This window comes from Vanellus vanellus, assembly GCF_965231255.1.
Source record: "Vanellus vanellus genome assembly, chromosome: 4".
Classification (NCBI taxonomy): domain Eukaryota; kingdom Metazoa; phylum Chordata; class Aves; order Charadriiformes; family Charadriidae; genus Vanellus; species Vanellus vanellus.
In genome coordinates, this window is record NC_138909.1 from 16,290,589 (window position 1) to 16,305,755 (window position 15,167).

At 41.1% G+C, this 15,167-nt stretch overlaps 1 protein-coding gene across 1 annotated transcript in view; it reads left to right on the forward strand.

The window, feature by feature from the left end:
* Nucleotides 1-850: 850 nt before the first annotated feature.
* ARHGAP10 (Rho GTPase activating protein 10) overlaps nucleotides 851-15,167 on the forward strand; it is a gene marked incomplete at both ends in the record, with an annotated part of 154,114 nt that continues 139,797 nt past the window's right edge. Inside the window, one exon of the mRNA XM_082482767.1 lies at nucleotides 851-1,004. Within this exon, the coding sequence (XP_082338893.1) occupies nucleotides 851-1,004 (154 nt within the window). The remainder of the gene's footprint in view (nucleotides 1,005-15,167) is intronic.

Here is a 15,167-nt window from a genome sequence, read left to right on the forward strand (position 1 = left end):
TTAGCCAAAACAACTCAGCATTGAGCAGTCTTCTCAAAGTCTTGCTCTCACTGCAGTACTTGTTCCCAAGAACTGTTTGTATTCGTTTATCACACAAAGACATAAAGGTGATGCTGCATCTACTTTACTCAGTATTTTGCAGCCGGACAGGAGAGGAGCAGGACGGGGACAGATGCCAGCAATGCCAGGACCGCCATCACCACCAGCAGCTTTGGATGGAGCTGGATGTTGCTTCCTTCCACCGAGACCCCACTCTACCCCTTCTGAAAGCCCACGGACGCTTCCACGAGGTGAATCACCCACTCGAGGCACCTCAGACCCGGCGGCCTCCCCACCCTGCCGGATAGGGGACAGGCACGGCACGGCACACCCCACCCCCCCTCCGCTTCAAGCACGGGGGAACTTCGCCCGAGTCACCCAGCAGCTGGTAGGGCATTACCTGCCCGCGTCCCCCGCACAGGGACGGCGAAACGGGCTGCTCTCCCGGCCTTGTGTAACCGCCGCGGCGGTAGCGGGAAGGAAGGGGCGGGCGGGAGGCGGGCCCCAGCGCGGCGGGCCGCCCCGCTCAGGCAGGGCTGGGCCGGGCCGGGTGGTGGCGGTGGGGCTGTCTGTAGCGGGGCGTCCCCCCCGTCCGCCAAGCCGAGCCTGCCATCGGGGAGGGAGGCTTCGCTGCGCTCGCTTCTGCCCGTGCCCATCCCTGCGCGGGGGGGAGCTACCGCTACCGCCACCGCCGCTCTGTCTTTGTGGCCGCGGGGACGCCCGCTGCGCCCGGGCTGCCGAGGAGGTCGCTGCTGTGGTGGCGTAGGCGGGAGAGGTTGGCGGGGAGGCGAGTCCCGGCGCGGCGGCAGCCATGGGGCTACAGCCCCTGGAGTTCAGCGACTGCTACCTGGACAGCCCGTGGTTCAGGGAGCGGGTGAGAGCCCACGAGGCCGAGCTGGAGAAGACTAATAAGTTTATCAAGGAGTTGCTCAAGGATGGGAAAAACCTGATCGCCGCCACTAAAAGTGAGTGGAGGGCCGCGGGGGGGAGACGCCGGGTCGGTGCGGGGGCGGCTCCGGGCCCGGCACCGGGAGGTTTCGCCTCTGAGCCGGCGGCGCTCCCTTTTGTTGCGGTGAGTTTTGCACTGGCATTCTCCAGCCTCTCCGTTGGGTCCGCCACCGGCCGCTTTGGGGACATAGGTCCTCTCCAGCCCTTCGCCATGGAGAGGGGATGAGGGATAGCGGCGGGAGCGCCGGGTAACTCCGCTCGATGTACCGCCGGTTGCATCTGCCCGGTGTCTCTTGGCCGGGCCTGGCTTATGTGTTTGGCGGTGCCGAGCCTGGAGTGGGCTACGGTGCTAAATCCGTTGAGAACGGGGTTTCAAGTTCTACTGGTGCGTTGCAAGCTAAGCGTCTGCGAATGGCATATCTCAACATACTGATGTATGTGTATATGCATTTGTAGTCTGTGAAGAGGCTGCTGAAAAAAAAATCAAGTATGTTCAGGAATTACCAGACTTACAGTTCTGTGGTGACAGCGTTAGTTACCAGTTCTATGTCTTTGGCCTCCTAAAATGTGATGGTGATTTTTAATTTTGCATTTTGCTCTTTGAATATATAGATTTCTATATTTATTGTTAGCTATGCTGTGGTTTATGTAGGGATCATGTTATTTTCCTTGAATAACCACATTAATGCATGTTCTCAATGTAGCACTGTGGCAATATAATTTCTTCCATTTAACTTAAGATATAGTAGTGTAGTCTAGTGGGATGACTGACTATACCAAGTAGTCAAGTAAAACACTAACACAGCACTCTGGCATGGTGTTTTCAAAAGTGTACTGCATCTTTGGTATCATGGAAAGCCTCTGAAGGCAGGGAACCACACTTTCAAGATATTTCCCTTAAAGTAAACCAAGAGGGGTTTGGCCAGTGGTTTGAGCAGTGTAGCTGCCCTGGATATGGTAAGTGTTTTGAAAATTGAGATAACTCATTTTGTACAAGTCAAGATACATACTTTACTGGTTTTGTCTCTGTTTGATGTGGCTGGTTAAAAAAAGGTAGAAAATGCCATATCAGATTTCACTTGTTTAACTTTTATTCTTTGGCCAGTTATTGCAAATCATGTTCCTTGAGGATTATTTGAAATCTGGGACTTGAAGTGTCAGTATAAATCATCTTAACTTGGAGTGCAAAGTAAAAAAGTGTCCCTAAACTTGGATAAGAAGGGAAGAGGGAAATCATTCCACTTCACTTCTGTTCCTCAAGCATCTAGACAGTATTTTGGCAACTGCCCCAAACCCTTGGTTTCTCATATACAGTTACATATACAGAACTTAATTTGAAAGTGTGGAGCTGATGGTGGTGAGGAAAGCCCTAACTCATATGAGCCTCCTGTCCACAGCAGAATTCTGTGCTGATAACTTTGGCTTGGTGTGCAGTGCACGGCGTGTTGAGCTGTGTGTGGTGGGAGCCAAGGGAGTCAGTGTGCCAAGCAGAGCCACCTGGGCTGAGAGCGCTTAATGAAATACTTAGGGCTAGCCCATGAGAAATATTTAGAGAAGCTATCTGAGGTGCTGCCCGATGTTCAGGTCTAAGCAATGTCTTCCTTTCTGAGATGACAATCAGAAATTTTCTTCTTGAGATTAAGTGCTGTACCTTATGTTAACAAATAGCTGTGCTTTAGTGTACTTGTTTGAGAAGTGGAAACAGGTTAGATCCTTCCTTGCACATTTCAGGTTTCTGCAGTTGTCTCTCCCCTTTAAAGTGCCCTGCATGACAGTTTAGGACCTGAGTCAACTTCCTCTGCCACTGGTGAAGCAGTGTCACTGTTAAACAGACATTAAAAGACAAATTGAACCAGAGGAAACACAAGGAGGAGTTAAAACCCATTAAAACCCCAGTGGTTAGGGTATTGGTCCTCCTTATGTTCTCAGAAGAAAACATCGGCATCTAAAGTCTTTGAGGAACCTGATTCTTTTGCTGTCAGAAACCAAACTGGATTAATATTTGTTCCAAAACCCAAGCTTGAGAAGTGGTCTAGACACAGAGCTAGCTATTCACCTCTGTCAAAACTGCATTTTCTGCACAAAGACTGGCTTGCCGTAGTCTAAAGAATGTGATAATAAAGTAGGGCATTTCGAGAGCTTAGATGACTGCCTCTTAGAAAACAGTTGATTACAATTTTTGGAAAATTGTTTATGAAGAAAAATGTAATCTTAATAATAGCTAAAGTACTTCTCTGTTTCTAGAACCAGGTAAATTACAAAATTTACATCTGTCTTAATTGATACGTGAGCACAATAAGCTTTTCTGAATGGGCTATGAAATATAAAATGTAGTAGGGGCACTACTGTTCTTAAATCTGTGAGAAATTAAGTGACTGCAGTGGAGACTGCCTGCGTTTCCCTCCCTTAGCACTTTCCTTATTTCACTTGTAAAGCAGCGGCTTACAGGAAATGTTGCGGGGATTCTTTAGGTGTGAATAACTGATGTAATTGAATAGATCCCACTTCCTGCTTGACAGACAGCCTTGTAAATGACTTTGATGCCGCCTGTGCTGGGTTACATCTTGAGAGGTGGTAAGCAGATACTGCTACCACTCCCTCTAATCACAGGAGTCATCAGTGTCTCGCAGGTCAAACCAGTAACATGATGTGGATCCTCTCTTTGTCTTCTTTCCATTGGTCTCCTCAGTTGCATGGGAGTGTATTTTCCACCTAAAACTCAGAAGAATTGATTTTCGTTAGTACAGGACTATACGGCTTAAAAAAAAGGAAAAAAGAAGAAGGATCTCTTGTATTCTTAAATTGTTGAATCTCCAGTATAAAGCATACTTCAAGTGTATCTTTACACTTTTAAGTTTCAGTTGTTTCAAGAATCTGATAGAAAGATAAACAAGACTGACTCAAATCTGTCTCGTTTCCTGTGTAATGGTTTGAATCACTGAGTTGTCTAGTTCAAGCTAAATATTGGATGAATGAATAAACAATAGGTGGCTCTTTATTTTTTTTATGGTGGTTAAATATGTTTAAAAGGAGTATAGAAAGCTTTTTTTCCTACTGTTAGTGATCAGTAAATACAAGCAGTATACACATACACCTTTTCAAACAGAAATGCAGTATTTCTCAGGGGATTTAAGCTCAGTTAAACAAGTGAGGATCAAAATAGTTTGTCAGTAACTTCTGGATGGAGTTAGTTGTTCTTCTGTTGAGAGAAACTGCATTTAAAGGTGCCTGATCGGAGAATCCTTATTCTGAAATGTGGAAGGAACTTGAGAGGTTTAGTTCTGAGCTCTTAAAATCTCTGAGATGCAAATTGTTGGAAGCTAGAGAATGCACTGGATAAATACTACATATTTGCTTCTGAATTTTCCTATGTTGGTCCAACTCTTGGTCTTTTGACATGAGTATGAAATCTGTTTGGGGTTTTTGGAGGCAAGACCTTACTGTATAGCAGGTATATGTATAGCATGTATGTATAGCAGGAGTTACCACTTTTTATGAGACCTCAGGGAGGAGTACAAGGAGTCAGCATGACCCCTGGGCATCTCATGGTGTGGTTTGCAAAGGATACTTGTGAGTGTGTGCTCACAGCTATTCCACGTGTCTGAAAGCAGAGTCTTCACGTTCTTGGATTTAGTCTCAGATCAGAGCAGAATTCCATTTGGGTCAACTGTGGTGACTTTGTAACAGGCTGATGAAGACAGAAGATAGAGAAGCCAGGAAAACAGAAGAGTTGAGTTCTCTAGGAGGCTGTCAAGGGGTGGTCCGTATGCAGTGCCCATCTAAGGGAAGCTAGACCAAGTGTGATAGGGAAGGGTGCTCTACGTGGGCCTCTCAGCTAAAATGCACCATAAAGCCTTTCATCAAGTCAGCATCATCTACTGTCACGTGGGCATCACAGTGTTCAAATACTCATCACTTGTGCTAGAACGCAGACCAGCCACCTTCTGCCACTTTGCACCCTGAGGAACTTGCTACCAAGCGGCCCCATTGTGCCTTTTCACTGGGGTAGACCTGTCCTTTATTACGTTGCTGTCTCTGTTTCGGCTGTGAGCTGGAAAATTCCTCCTGTACCCTGAGGTTTTGGGTTGTGAGCTCAGTTCTGTGACGTCTTGGCCATTGTATTTGGTGCAGCAGAGGAGGAAACCAGACACAGTGCCGGTCTCTGCAGGCAGCTTAACGTGCTCAGGCTTCTGGCAACTATTTTTTATTGCTATTTTTGGTTTATGTTTTTTACAGAAGAGTTATTCTTTGCACTGTACCAGACGGAATACAAAACAAGAACCACATTTTTTTTATCTCTGTAGAAAGAGAATGTTGGAATATAAAGAGTTACTGATAATTGTTACTGAAGAATGCTGGAATACTCCAGGGATTATTTCTGCATTCATGAGGAAAAAAAAAATAGTGAATTCTCTTTCCTTTCCTCTGAGGTGATATTAGTCACTGGTAACTTATAAGTTTACAATCGAGAAGCTAAGCAGACTGGAAATCCTGTTGGCACTGGGAATAAAGCCATTCCCAATCCCATCTCCAGCCTAGTAGAATAGGCTGAGTATTTCTTTTAACAAAGTTGACTAAAGAACGTAACCCGGACCCGAGACCCAATCTGATGTCTGAGTCGGCCAAACCCCTGTTCTTTTTCTTGGCCAGTTCTCTTAGTGGGTGGTGATGGTTGGCCTCTTGGATTCTGGCCTAGGTAGGCTTTTGGTCTGACCTGGTGTGGATATTATTATGTAACTGTAAAGGCTGTTGTAATCCACATAATAACACAGCATAAAAGCCACTCGGATCACTTGAGCCACCGTACTTTTTTTTCTTAAGCACTAGTTGTCCATTTTTTAAGCTTTTCTTAATATAATTTGCATTTACGAAACCACTTAGCGGAACGTATAATCTGTGCCAGCTCTCAAAGCCTTAGGGATTTTCTGCAACAGAAATGTTGTTCTACTGACACTCCAATACATGTCAAAGAAGTAAGGTAAAGCAGTTAATATAAGTCTTCTTATAACTTCTAGAAAAGAAATGGACATTCACTAAGGATTTAGAAAGAATGCAAAGACCAAGTAAAACCTAATGTCATTCTTAATTAACAAGGGGTGGGGCGGGGAATACTGTGAGAGGGCCTCAGTTGAACTTGTGTGCAGAGTTTCCTAAATCAGCAGTGGTTAGTTAGGACTCTGTCTTTGATTATTTCACCTTGAATTCAGTGAGAGCTGTGAATTAATAAATTATAATGTTTAGCATTTTAGAAAGCCATTTTAGTTTTCAATTAGTACCTCAAAAAAGACCTTTATTTCTGTTGTAAGGTGTGCTTTAGGTGTGATAACAGTACGCAAATAAACACTCTAAGTGAGTGCTCTTAGATTTAAATTTGAAATGTATTGTGCGAGGGCACAGTTAGATAAATTGCTGCTACAGCAGTGCTAGATCTTGTATTGCAAAGGCTACTGAGCAGTATATACCTTTTAAAAAAACCCTTTCTATTGGAATTCAACTCAATAATGGAAACATTAGAAAACTAAGGCAAACGGGTACTTTGGGGCCCATCTGATACAGCTTTCCCTTAAGAGAGAACTGCTTTTAATACCATAATAAAATGTTGCTTTTTCCTTCAAAATAATTGCCACAGCTAGGGCCTAATTATCTAAGACTGTATTTTTTTTTTTCCTGCTTGTAGATAAAGTTGCTTCTGTATAAGGTTCAGGGAAGTGCTTTCTTTTAAGAAAATACTCTGCAGAACTTTGTGTTTAGCTCCACCCAAAGCAAAGCATTCATTACTGTGTCAGTAGCTATAAAAAGTGTCAAGCTCATTCTGTGGAGGATGCCAGTTTGTCATCTTGAATCATGTCTCTTCAGCTTGGATTACTAACTAGCTCCATTACCTTCTTTGTCCTGTAGATGTTCCACTGTTCTTTTTTTTTTTTTTTTCTGTATTTAAAGTAGAGCATTATGCTAGTGAACTAGAAGATGTGATTTCAGAATATATGAATTTTCATGAATTTACATGGATTTTTCTCAGCGTTAAGAGATGTGACAAGCTGTTGTTAAATGAAGTGATTCTGTCTTTTAATGGTTTTGGGAAATATGTAATTTTCCAGCTTTAGATAAACTGTGTAAGTGGTCATTAAAGAGGACATCAGTGATTAGTATCATTGTCAATCTTCAGGACAAAACCAATAGAAGTAAGTAGAGTGGTTTGAAATTTTTAGAGAAGTTGTCTAGTAGATTATGTTGATTTTTTTTCCTGATATTTTTCTTTTTCAATGACAAGCTTTTTAGAAAGGTAATGTTGAATTTTATGGAATCTGAGTCCATCTTAAGGAGTTGAAAAAATGGATGGGTTTGTCCTACAGTCTGTAAAGTGCAAACACCTGGTGGCAATTAAATAAAGAAAAACAGACCCACTGCTAAGGCTGCAGGTGTATGCGGTTCCTAAAATTATCCCATGCTTGCCAGCTCTGTATTGCAAAAATGTTGCAAATTTTAACAAGCAGAGCTTGAGACACCGCTACGGTTCTTGAGTCAGTCTAAAATCAACATTATAGTATTTAGTGAGGCAAAATGTCTCTTTCTGATGGGTACAGATTTTTTTATAAGGGGGCAGGGCGGGGAGATGACCTGCTCTGGAGTGCTAGGTTTCGTTTTGTTGTTTTTTTTTTTTTCCCTGGTGTACAGCAAGGGGACTAGCATACAGGCGAGGTGTTCTGCCCTTGCTTTAGACAGGGAGTGCTTGGAAACATGTTTTGGAATGGCATAGAAGAGCTACATCCCAGTACTTCTCCTTCCCAGTTGTTTTTTAACATTGCATAGTTAATGTATATAGTTTACATTGACTTTACTGCTTTTACAATACCACCTTCAGTCACTATTGCAGCACTTAATAAGTTAACTTAAAAAACAGAGGCTTGGCTGGTTGAGGGAGATAGTCCACAGCGTGTGAATCTTGGCAATATGTTTAATGTTTTGATAGGGTGGGTTGTGGCTTTTTGAGATAATTTTTATGACTTGTTTATGTTTGATGGGGTTTCCTTCTGGGTCTAATGCCACTTTTCTGAGTTTCCAAACCGGATTTGCTGTTGTTCTATGACAGTTGTTCTTGAGATGTTACGGCATGCTCAGTGTTTTGATCACTTAAAAGTCTTCATGTTTTTGAACTGTCAAATTAAGACACTTTGAGCAGTTGAAAGCTTTCCTGGAATATTTAGTGAGTTTAAAATATATGATCAGATGAGCTTGGGCACACATTGGCAGAATAGTTTAAGAAACTGCTGTTTGGGGAATTCAACATCTGTCTCTGCTGGTGGTTGCTGCCACCCATGGTGGTTGTCAGTTTTAATCAGCACCCAAAATCTGCCTTGTTGCTAAGTCAAACCCATCTTCTTTGCCAAGTTTAAACTCAGCCATCACATTTTGCAATGAGTTGAGGTAGGCACACGTGCTCCATCCCAGCAGCTCCTGTATTGGTTGCGCCCTATGGGTATAACTTTGATAGAAGAGGGGGCAGCTACAGTGGCTGCAATTTAAAATGCCCCATGTTAGATATCTGTGATAGATGTATGCTTGCTAGCCAAGGTGCATGTTTAGGTATCTCACTGGGAGAGAAGATACTGGAAAGGGAAATCTGTGGCTGGGTTTATGTTATCCTCAAATTCTTTTCCAAAACAGACATTTTTGGCAAATTTTGGCAGACAATCTCAATGTCACATTCTTGTTTTCCATACCTACTTCCACCTATGGATGGAGCTTCTTGCAGCCCCCCTGTTCTTTGTGAATGCCTTTTAGTCCTCCTGCTTTGTTTGTTTTTTTTTTTTTTTTTTCATCCCTTTGTTGTTCTTTTTCACCCTGTGTGTTTGCTTATCTTTCAGGATAAAAATAGATAAAAGTAGAGAGAAATCATCCAGGCCCTCAGAAGCATTGCAGGCCAAGGCCAAATCAGAAGTTCCTGTAAATCATTCCTGCTGGGGTTGTCCTCTGTGGGAAAGAAACAGTGGGAGGGAAAAATAAAGTACAGAGATGGAAAATCACAGTGTTATTAAACAGCTTGTGGTTTTACTACTGCCCACACCTTTGAATAAATGTCCTGTTGTTGCCTCTTTAGTCAAGAGGACTGGGCCAGGTGGGGGTTATCAGCTCATTAGGTAGGTCAGAGAAAAGGCTTTGCCTCTCACTAGATCTGGTTGTTGCAACTTCCCTTAGTTCTCTCCAGTTTTTGTGTATACACCTGGCTGATCAGGACTGCATGTCCTTGAAGAGGAAAAAAAAAAATGCTTTGTTTAAATTGGCAAGGAAAATTCAGTGTCCAGGATGAAACTGAGTAGGACTGTGTATCAGACCTGGGCCTTGGAGGACTTTGTAGTGTGTGTGGTGTCCAGGAGTAGGTTCTCAGCCATTTTATTGCTGGTGAGTGTTTTTTATCTTTGAAATGTGCCATTTCCTCCATTAGGCTTATGCGTGTGGGCTTAGAAGTGATGAGCGAATTCATTGTGAAGAACCTGAAGCTTATGTTGTACCTGCAGTGTTTCAGCCTTAAGAAAAATTAGACTGTAATGTATCAAATCTCAAAAGTAGGGTGCTCTTCCCAAGCAGAGGGACAGCACCTTATTTTTGCTGATTTGTCTTAATCTGTGATTTTGTCAGTCATTAGAGTTTTATGCTTTGAAAAATGTTAGTAATATTTGAATGTAGGTGTGATGGAACAACAAAAAAATTTGATAAGGAAAATTGTAGCAGGTTTAAATGAAAATATGATTGCTTAGAGAATTCTTCTTTAAAAAAAGTCCCACCGTCTTTCAAACAGGTGGAGGAGCATTCTGCCAGGTCACTGAGGACTTGCGAAAACCTTTTTGAAATATCATTTTGGCAGTGGGTCACTGTTCTTAGAAATCTGTCATGGGGCTGAGTTTGTAGTTTATAACAGACTGTGAGTGCTGCCTAGTTTCAGCCTTTGAAATGCATCAGTGCTCTGAGAACAAAACAGCGCAATTTACATTGTCAATACTTTTTTGTGTTAAAATCTCAGGTTGTATGCTCTCTCTGTCAAAAGGGCCTGCTCCAATTGACAAGCTGGTGTACAAGCCGAATGATTGTTTCTCCAAAGCTTTTGTCCGTTCAACTTTTCAGCCTGCAAGCTCTTCTGGAACAAAGCTGACTTTCTTCCAGTCTGCTCTTAAACACTCTTGATCTGTGGTAATATTACTGTACTTTTATTGTGTCTCACTTTCCTGTATGCTTTCAGTTGTTTCAAAATGCAGTTTCAAATTTCTGTTGTGCCTCTTGCCTAGCTGTGCCCCTGTTCCAGCAGATGCAGCACCTTTGCTAAAAGAAATAAAACTACCTGGATGTATTGCATCCTTTGTTATTTCTTTTATTTCTAGAAGTAAAATAATCTAATGCTAAAAGGAATCTGCAAACACTCCTTTATCCCATGGCCAATTTTTGCTTTACAAAACACATCTGTGTGTCTACCAACACCATTATTGCTCTTCCCATGGGGTTCTGTAGGGTTTCACCTGAGGGGGAAGGCTGCCCTCCTTGAGGGGCAGGGAACTAGCTAGTCAAGCATGAAAATTTATTGCTAGCACCTGTTTCTCTCCTCTTAGTGCAGTCTTTTGCTATGTTTTATGGAGGAATGGGGCTAAGCTGAAGGTATTCAGCTCAAGTTTTTGTGTAGTTAATATAACAAACTAAGGAAACGTCTGTATTACACCCTTGAATCCCATGTCAAAAACAGAAGGAGATTTGAACGTAGATAAGCCAGGATATGGTTTAAGAGCTGAAATGTGTGCTCTGTCTTGGAAAGACTCATCCGTCTGTTGCAGAGCCCAAGCACCTGAGGACTGGTGGCTGTTAACTCTAGGTAGTGCTTAAGTAGTGTAACCTGCTCTGAGGGAACGGATGACTGGAAATGCCCTGCTGGGGGTTTGAGATCTAATGACTAGCAGCTTGGAAGATCCATGAGAAGGGTTGTGTGTATATCTGGCCGAGTAATCACAATGATTGACTTAACAGAAGATGAGTTTTAATGTGTGTATTTAAGAAGTAGAACTCCTTCAAGCTACTCTCCTAGATGCAAATATTATTTTGAAAACGTAGCTTTGAGACTCAGCAGAAATGGTTATTTGTGTTCACTTATCTGGAAATTTTACTTCCTTTTTTCCCATTTTTCCATTAACCGTTTTCATATGTCTGTAATTGGAATGTCTTAGGTATGAATTCCTCTTTTCTAGGTACAATACCTTGTATTTTGGTGTGACATAATTTGTATTGTATATAGGGCTTTTATTGTATATAGGGCTTTTATTGTATATAGGGCTTTTATTGTATATAGGGCTTTTATTGTATATAGGGCTTTTATTGTATATAGGGCTTTTATTGTATATAGGGCTTTTATTGTATATAGGGCTTTTATTGTATATAGGGCTTTTATTGTATATAGGGCTTTTATTGTATATAGGGCTTTTATTGTATATAGGGCTTTTATTTTATCACTGCTATAGGTTGCTGTCAGTCCTGAGGATCTTTCTATAGTGGACATAGTTCATGTCTGCAAGGTTAGTGAAATTAGAGGGGTGAAATTTTCATCTTTTATACAACTATATTTTTATCTGGAGGCAAGCACAATGCAATTTACATTTCCCCTCCACATCTTTTCTGTATAGGTCACTACTTAACTCCTCTTGTAACTGATTTGAGTCTATTGTGATATAACATGAAAAAAAACCCCATGTAGTGATAGAGCTTTCTATTTGCACAGTTCTGACCAGACACTAAGCAGCAAAGAAGTGAATTAAATTAATGGATTGATGACATGTCTTCATCCCTTCATCCCACGCTTCTTCCCTTAAAGCCAAAAATATTTTGCCTTTTCATATACACGGATAATTCTGTGGTGTGAACAAAAGAGCAAGCTGTGTCTAGAGAAGTGACTTTGGGAGTAGCTTTGGGCAAGCCCTTCATCTTTTTATCTCTTTCCTTCTGTTGCTATTTAACCTATTGCCTCAAACTTGGCGACATTTGTCTGCAAAGCATTTCACAAATGTTGAAATACCATAGAGGAGTGTTATCAGTTCCTTCTGCATTGTGCGAGACTGCACCCACTGCTCTTTTTCTGTAGTCATTATTTGAATCGAACAGTGGTAGTAAACTTTTTTTGTCCTCTTCAAGTAAATTAACTTAATATAGAATCTGATAGGAGAATGTGCCGTATTCTCCTGCAGTCATGTTTTAGACATCACAGTATGGAGGGCATGGCAGTAGGAACTCAGAAAGCAGCTGTTCTGCCATTGCCATGTAGATTATTCAAGTGGAAATTTAAGTCAGTGGTTTGGCTTTTCTAAGGTTTATAGCATATCGTCATTCATGTTTTTATAGGAATTATCCGTATGTGAAGAAAAACTTAGGCATGCCAACCTTGTTATAATGCTCTGTGGACATACTGAAATCCAATTCAGATTTGTAAAGTTATTGCAATGATTGCTTCATTGAGAAGTTTGGTTTTTTTCCTCATTGTACCTTTTGCTTGTAGTTCTTTAAATTAAAGTGTTTACAAAGAAGATGGCTTTGAGACCTTCTTGAAAATTAGTTTGGCATTTTATCGATGCATTTTAAAATGAAATTAGGAATTAAGATGTCAGTCAAGAAAAGTAGTGGTCTTGTTTTGGATGGAGCAAGCAGCTGGACCACATTAGCAATTGATCTGATAGCTTCTCCCTCCCCCAACTTCTTTCCGGTACAGAGAAAAATTTCTCTGAATGGAACTTGACAGTGTTTGTAAGCAATGTGTAACAGAAACAAACAGGCAAAGCCCCTCCTGGGACAAAAATCTCTGCCCCAAAAGCATCAAACAAAACCCCATTCTATCAACATTTGTTTCAATTTCAATCCTTTTATAAGGATTGAAGAGCTTTCTGTATATGCTTTCTGGTCCTGTTGTAATAGCTATGATTTGCTTGTGTTTAGGATCTTGATGGCTTGGGAGCAGACAAAAGGGATCGTAAGCTTTTGATGTCTCAGATTTGAAAGTAAATCCTTGTGAAGAGAACTTGTGTCTTCAAGCGTAAAGCGAGTTATCTTTTAAGAAAGGATGCTGTTCTTCATCATAGGTTCTTTTTTTTTTTTTTCCCCTAAGGCCCTCTCCTTCAGTTTCTTTTAAATATAGAAAATTCCTGTATTTTAATAGTGGCCAGAAGCTGATCTCACATTTCATGAGGACATTATTGAATGGCCTTATTGGAACATTGCTTCCTGGACACTATTATTAGTGTAGTAGCTGAGAGAGATACGAGCAGCTGCTGAATTTCGTTTTGAGTGTCTGGATGGGTGGGTTGGGGTGGCATTCCCAGAGTGACAAGCAGAAGTGCTGGGGGATGCCAGGAAGGAATTTTGCTTGGAAAATAGTTGACATTAGCTCAGTGGTTTGTGCTTCTGTCTCTTCTCTCTCTGTCTCCCTTGTGAGAGATCTTAATAGCGTGACTTTTTAGATGATTCTTGCCATAGCCTGCCAGAGATTGCTGCCTTCCTCACCACATTTAAAGTCTTTAGCTCCCTGTTCTGGTGAAAATTTACAAAGAAAATATTGGTGAATTTCTAGTTTGAATATTAAGGAAGAGCAGGAAAGGTCTAATAGCATGGGTTTTAACACATGGTAGCATGGAGGCATGTTCAGGATTCCTGAGCGAGTTTGAGATAGAGCTACTAGGACAGAATAAAGGCTGAATCAAGTCCTTTCTGAAGTACGTAACTCTAATCCCTTGCTAGGTTTTGGAAGACGTATGGTTTAGGTTTTTTAAGTAATTTTTCCTTTGCTTTCATGCACCTGCTGTTGCTCTTTCCTACTCAGTAGTAATTTATTCAGTAGGATTAATTTACTCAAAGACCAAGAACAGAATGTATGATGTCTGGTGATGGCATTGCTACAGGCCACTGATGTTACAGAGGAGAAGGTTCTCTGCTGGCGAGTTAATAACAAAACCAATAGGAATGTTGTTCCTAGGATTTTTTTTTCTTCCTTTTCATTTTAGGGCTTTTGTAGACCTAAAAAACAGTGAATGGAATACATTGATGTCAATAATTACTAATGTCAGAGAAATACAGCACATCAGTTCTCTTCTTAGGAGTGGTGTGGTAGGGTTTCTTGCTTGTTTTTTGAAATTACTTGCTTATTCACAGTCTTTGCCTCCAGAGAGGACCCATTATAATGTTCTCTAGCAGATTTTTCTTCAACCTTTTCAACTGAAGGATTCTCTAGCCTTTTCTAGGAAAAAAAAATCCATATTATTTTGTACAACATTGTAATATTGCTGTGATAGCTTTCCTTTATTGAGCATTCTTGAGTGAATTTGTGCATTTGTTTTACTTTTCCCCTATGTTTTTTGTTTGCTTAAACCTGTTTGGTTTGGTTTCTGGCAGTCACTTCACAAATTGTCTTTTTATGCTTTATGAACTATTGCTTCTTTATGGATCAAAGCCCACAGGAACATTTTAGTGGTATGTGTAGTATAGGGAGCTGAGAATTCCTCAGTGTCAGTAAACAGTTTAATTGATTTTTTTGTTTGTTTTCTTAAGTTATGATGATGTTTGTCTGTGAGGTGGTTTAGTGTTTTTGGAATGGTTTAGATTCCAGTAAGATACATAGTTACCATTGTAAGTGGGTAATAAATGTGATGGGAAGAATTCAGAGTTGTTTTTATGTATGTGCCCTCTGTTGTGTCTAAGTAGAATGAAGTGTGTCTATCTGGGAATGACTAATCCTTTTGCATATGAAATAATTAATGAATTTCCCCTCTATGTGAATTCCTGATTTACCCTATAATCACGCAGTGAACAGCTTGGTGTGGTAGGGATTCATGACAGCAAGAAGTTCCTTATTTAGCGTTGCTACTAGAAAAACCCAGTGGAAGGAGCTATGTGCAGGAAAAGTCCTCAGGAAGATTAAAGCTGAGTTCATTTCTTATGATCAGCCCAGTCACAACCCATTCTAAGTTCTTGGTAATAGTTTCTGGTGTTCTATTGGTAGTGTTGTTTTTTTCTGTCATGTAAAGTGTGTACAATTTAAAATGCATAAATATGAGATTAGTCTTAAAAATAAACAAACAAACCTCTAAACCTACATAGCACTTAAAAAAAGAATCTGAAGTGCGTAAGGCATTTTAGATGCTTGCCTTTCAACATCCTGCGAAATA